General features: G+C 45.4%; 1 protein-coding gene across 1 annotated transcript in view; it reads left to right on the top strand.

Moving 5' to 3' along the window:
• The first annotated feature begins 1783 nt into the window (after positions 1-1783).
• Positions 1784-6000, top strand: part of LOC147683584 (V-type proton ATPase subunit B, brain isoform) — a 191221-nt gene continuing 187004 nt past the window's right edge. The window contains exon 1 of the mRNA XM_086943983.1: positions 1784-1986. Coding sequence (XP_086800109.1) covers positions 1860-1986 — 127 coding nt within the window. The 5' untranslated portion in view covers positions 1784-1859. The remainder of the gene's footprint in view (positions 1987-6000) is intronic.

Here is a 6000-nt window from a genome sequence, read left to right as displayed (position 1 = left end):
AACTTTGCTGCGAGCTCCGGTGCTGCCAATCAGTCATCTGCACGAGCTCCGCCCTGACTGCTGCACGCGCACTAACGGACAGGACCTCTCCATCCCATATGCAGCCGCTCTTGACCCAGACACTTGCTTCTCTTCACACAAGTGCCCCGGCGCCTCCTGTTGGCAGTGGTTGGGAGACTGGGCACAACTGGCAGGGTCCGGACAGGCATGTAATGTAGGATGTTGCAGGGGGCTCTGCCCATGTCATCTGCAGGAAGCAAATCAGAGGCCCCCTCACCTCTAAACCCTTGATATGCGAGGAAGGGTGAGGGATGCTCGGGTGGAATACCGTCCTCGAGACGTCGCGGACGTCCCCCTCCTCGAGACGTCGCGGACGTCCCCCTCCTCCTGGGCCCGGCAGGGTTCCTCACTGGCATGTAGGGGGGATTCCCCCATCTGTTGCTTGTCATTTTCCCAGGGTGGGAGCGCTGCAGGGAGAGGAGGGTCGTAAATCCCTGGAGCAGACCAGTGTGCGTCCCAGCGCGGGGGGGAGGAGTGCCCTGTCAGAGCTAGGTGCCAGCCTCTGCTCTTTGCCTCGGTGGCACACATCCCTCTGCCACCAGGTCTACCAGCTGCCTCTCTCCACCTTCCCTGAGCCAAAATGAATACTGAAAAGTTTTGGAGCAGAAGTGATGAGGGTGTTGGTGGGGAGGAGGTGAAGAAGACGGAAGGGGAGGCAGGTGGGAGTGTGCCGAGCATACTCCGAGTGCTTACTGTGCAGTAGTGAGTGATGTAGCTTAGCTGGGTCGTGTTTCTTGTGTGAACAATGATGCCGCAAACTGCATACCCCTATCACAGCAGCACCAGGGGTGTAGCTTGATTTAGTGTGGCAGGTGCAGTGGCACCAGGGTACAGAAGCCTGAGGACCCACTAAACCCTGATTATTTGAAGGACTCTGAGGAGGTTTGGCAATGGAACAAGTGTGTGTGCTGAAGTGGAATACTTTGTATGCACTGTCAGGTGAAAAGTAGCTTGCGCATTCATAGGTACACTGTGGTACACGCAACTGCCTCAGAAAGGCAAGTGGGGTCAGTGCATCACTCGTCAAGCACAAACTGACCCTGCCCTAGATCTGTCGCAGTGTCTAAGTCCTCTTGTACAACCTCACTGTTAGCTAGCTTCCACCTCTGCTTTCTCTGCTCTATTTTTGTGTACGCACCGTGATGACCTGATCATTTGACTATAGAAATCCCTGTCCCACCTACACAGGGTTGCACAACTTTTATTTAATTCTAGGGAGTGGTGAAGCAGGAAACTTGTGACCTCACAATGAAAAATACCATTCACAAACAATGTTTATATACCAATTGCAAATAAAAAATAAAGAAATTTATGCAAAGCATTGTCATTTACAATGCCAGTAACTCAAACTGTAATGCTGCGAGACCTATTGCATTGTAAATGCTTGTTTTCGAAGGGTGGTTTGGTAAGTGCTTAAGACACCACGCTACTCTCTTTTAATCATACCATAAAGGTCCCGAGTTCTCTTTAAGCCTCTTTCTATATTCTTATTACCCGGGGTCTCATTCGTACATGGCTGCCCTAAGTTAAAAAAAAGTATCGTTAACAACACCAATAGCTCTAACTCTGATTAATTGGAAACATATTGCACTGCAAATGCTTGTTTTGGCACTTGGTGGCATTATTGGGTTCTGAGCGTCCCGTCCTTGACGTTCGGCATCTATCACGTCAGTACTGAGGCCAGCTCCTTACCCCTTCCTCCGCCCCCTTGCGCGTTGACGTCACACGTAAGTATTGCAGGTTTCACGCCTGCGCGTTGACGCTGCAGTCCCGTGACAGGAGCCGGTCAGCAGTCAGAGATGGCGATGAAAGTGATCAGAGGGGTGGTGAACGGAGCCATGGGAGAGGCTGGAGGCAGCCCCACTGCGGGTGCTCGAGAGCATGCAGCAGCCTTGACGCGAAACTATTTGAGCCAACCTAGGTTGAGTAAGTGACATTTTTCATGGGGTTCGAACGGGATGAAGATGGTTGAACGTCGAGATCCTGGTCCAACCGAGCTTGTCCGGGTGCAAAACCACCGGAGGGGAGGAGGGGGGAGGAGTGGTAGGAGGGTACCACTACCTATCCTTGCAGAACATTTAAGTCCGTGTTTACTGACGGCAGGGCACGCAACCTGCAGCAGATAGAAAAAAAACAATTTTAAGTCCATGCTGTGGCACCCTATCGTACAAGTATTGCTTTACCTCAAATGGGTATGACTGATTGTGAAAACCCTGAGTTAGAATTTAAAAGGATGGGCTCACTGATTGTGGAGGTTGCCTTTGCTGTCCTAAAAAATGCATGCTTAAAGGGTAGTGGGCGGGAGTACTTGAGCGAGCCTTGCTGACAGCGGGGTAGGGACACTGTCACCAGGTTCAACCTTAGAACGTTGTTAGGTGAGACCTGAGGGACCAGATTCCAGATCCACTAAGTGAGCCAGACACGACTGTGAATCGGTGTACACACGAGCCCTGAAGGACATCAACAGACCTTCAGGAAGTGCCCTGGTCCTGTCAGTCCCCAGTTAATATCTGGGTGATTATGAGTTGACTCTGCCGACACTGGGTAGGAACTAGTCACATAGAGATGAGTAGTGAGTAGGTTTAACAATGTGAGATAAAAGCTTTATAGTAGTGACAGTCGCCTCATTTTGTGTAATCAAACTGTGTGCTGCAGAGAAATTGGCCACGTCACATTGACCGTGCGGTTGCCCCCCTCTGCTTGGACGGAAAGCTTGTAGGTGCTCACCACATGCCCAGACAGAAATCCTGCTGATGCCCACTTTATACGTTTGCGTGGTGTTGAAGTTAATCAATTTATTGTTTTGGAAAATCACACCCTCAACCAATGCACTGAAACCACACATTCTGGGTCAGAGGCGCATCTAGAGCCAAATTCCGGGAAGGCTAAGAAACAATTTCGGTGGGGGCTGATTCTTCCAGAACTAGGCAGAGTGGAGATGCTGGGGCTCTAAGAAGGGGTGAAAAATAACAATGCCTCAATATCAAGTACACAAAGTGTTGGATGAAATGCTTGAATAATCTCAGCCACTGGTAATTACTTGGGCCGCATCCCAATCCATCATTATTTTGCATACTGTGTGAGTGAGACAAAGCTGTACCTGGCTATGGCAAAACCGGGCCTGGGTTGCTTGGGTGCCTGTTCAGGGAGGACCTTGCTTAGCAGTTTGTGCTGGACTGTTCCTATTGGAGCAGGGTCAAGACTTACTTGCATATTAAACAAACCGAGATGGCATGGTGTGCAAAATTGTGGTAAATTAGGATTTCTAGTGGCTGAGATTAATTCAAGCACTTATTCCATCATTTTTTTGTATCACTATTCCATATTGGTTGGCATTTAGCGTTGACTTGTCTGGCATATCTCACATACCAGATGAGTAGATGACATGCTATTTAAAACATTTCGAAGGTTAGGCACTTGTCCCCCAACTCTAATTGCACTTCCACTTGTTATCTTGATTTTTTTGGCGTCATTATGGAGCAGGGTGTAGTACCCTGGTATTTGAAAGGTTGAATGCTGACGTAACCCTCTGTATTACTGAACCTGCTTTGAATGATTGATTGAAAGAAATATTTTCTTTCTTCATACTACTGGTACCCAACGGTGTGTTGTGGAACAAGGAAAAGCAGAGCTGCACCTGTGATTATGCTTGCCTGGAGTAAACACGAACAGAGCAACCTTTCCCTTTTGGGTAGGTTTCTTATACATAGATATCTATAAATAAGTGAGATATCCAAGCTGTCTCCGACACGAGGGAGCACATTTCCAACATTACACCGCACATCTAAAATACATACACACTACAGCATGGAAATGCAATATAGTTAGCTGTTTTAATGGTCCCAACACCACTTGCCACCTGGACAAACATATGGAAGTAAACATAATACTCTGAACACCTCTAGTGTACTTAAAATAGTATAGACGGCTTATATTTAGCTACTCGGAATTTTCAACATTACCAGTTGTTTATCTATAACACGCATAACTATACAGAACAGCCCATTAGGCAGGACGTCTTGCATATCAAGTCAGATTTGAGGGCTGCTACAGCTAGCAACACCTGATCTAGGCTCTTATTGCTAGGCATATGGCTTCCTGATACCCCAAATACGCATAAACAGTGGGTAAAAGTTTGTGGCAGCAAAATCATATACCCAGAGGCTACAGGTCTGTGTCCAACCAAATGGCCATGAATCAGTAAGCGTGTCCCAAACAGATCATAATATGGAGGCTCCTAGACGGATTTGTGAGGCAAGCGTTGGGTTTTCATGATGAGGCACCTCAGACAGCCTGTAGCAGCTTGACATATCAGTTTTAAAGATTAGCTTACCGTCCATGCTAATTTGTTTACCTAATTTCTGGTTTTATATTCTGTCTTAGTCAGGAAATGTTTTCAGATTTGTGGTCTGCAGTTGGGGAATTGCAACCAGTTACAACAGATATTTTTTTTTATTTTCTTAACGAAACTTTCCTCATAATGATAAGGTCTCTTTTGTTGATGTTGCATTCTGTACTCTTGAATGTTTTCATTTCCAAGAAATCCCCCTCCTCTTTTCTCGTCTTGTAATCTGTAGTAGCAGTTGTTTTCCTTCAATGGCAGTTTCTCTGTTTGCGGCTAGCCAATGCCCACGGTGCATGAAGAACCTAATTTCGTGTACAATGCCCAATAAGCTGCCATGTGACACAAAGCCTCATTACGATTGTCATGCCAGTAGAACTCTTCCATGGGCACAGATGTTGTAATTCATAGATAGAAGCGAACAGTACTAAATGCTAACCCATAAGACCTTAGGTTTGTTGCCTTGATCTTGGGAGCTCAAATATGTCCAGTACATATAATCAGTCCTAGGAATACGGAATTGCTAAGACTCCATTGCCCTTTATCCCAATCGTCATCTTGTATAGCATACGATGCCAATTTACAGTATCCAGGAACGTGCCCCCCAGAAATGATGCAGGGTTTTAAATAAAACCAGTTTCCTACAAAATAGCTTTTAGTAATAAGTGATCAGACTGTACCTAATGTAACCATTTTTATAAGTATAAGATAACACCCCTACATTACCTAAAAGGAAAAAAAAAAGAAATTTGACACATTCAGCTGGACCACCACTGGAATTATGTGGCAAGAGAGAACGAAATTATGCAAAAGGGTTGATTACATTATGCACGAAGAAAATTTAAATTATGCAGCATAATCTGACAAATTTTGTTGTTGGCTTTATTTTATTTACATTTTTAGTCATGGTAACACTGTCGGGTGAATTATTATGCCTCAGTATCAATTTAACACCCAAATACATCAATAAGCAACTGCAAGATGACCATTTAACCTTTATGAAGGGCCTTCTACTGCTCTGGAACACATCACCAGGCACGTTTTAAGTAATTTATGATCCGTTTGAACTAGAATCAATTTTTTTTGTTAAAATCTGCAGATTATGCAACAGATGATGGATTATGTAGCAAATGTGGTTAATCCACAATGCAGAAAACGCTTCTGCTTCAAACTCATAATTCCAGTGGCCCTGGCTTTAAGTGACTAATCAATTAATGTCTGGTAAGAGGATGTAATGTAACGGCCATAGTGGTCGACATTGAAGCTGGGGAACAAGGTTCGAGGTTTGACGGGAGGCTCAAGTATCCTGTGATTCTGGACAAATCAATTACTCTCCCTGTACCTGAAAAAAATGTACCCTGTGTCTGTAATGCAACTGGTGTTCATGTAAAGTGCTCTGATACTTTCAGGTCTAGTATGCACTATTAAAAAAAGCAAAGCAAAACAAAAAGCCTACTTTCTTCTTTAGCTGTTTGCACTACCAAGCCAACCCTTGCTTTCAAGCAGAGGCACCTCAAAGTTAGTACTAACCATTCAGGGGCAGTTGTTTTTATAAAAGGTGAGTCCAGGGGGAAGTCAGCAGGGTTCCATTCAGATGC

The sequence above is a fragment of the Lissotriton vulgaris genome, chromosome 11, assembly GCF_964263255.1.
Source record: "Lissotriton vulgaris chromosome 11, aLisVul1.2, whole genome shotgun sequence".
In the NCBI taxonomy this organism is placed as follows: Eukaryota; Metazoa; Chordata; class Amphibia; order Caudata; family Salamandridae; genus Lissotriton; species Lissotriton vulgaris.
The sequence above is the reverse complement of the archived record's forward strand: the minus strand, read 5'-3'. Positions and strand labels throughout refer to the sequence as shown.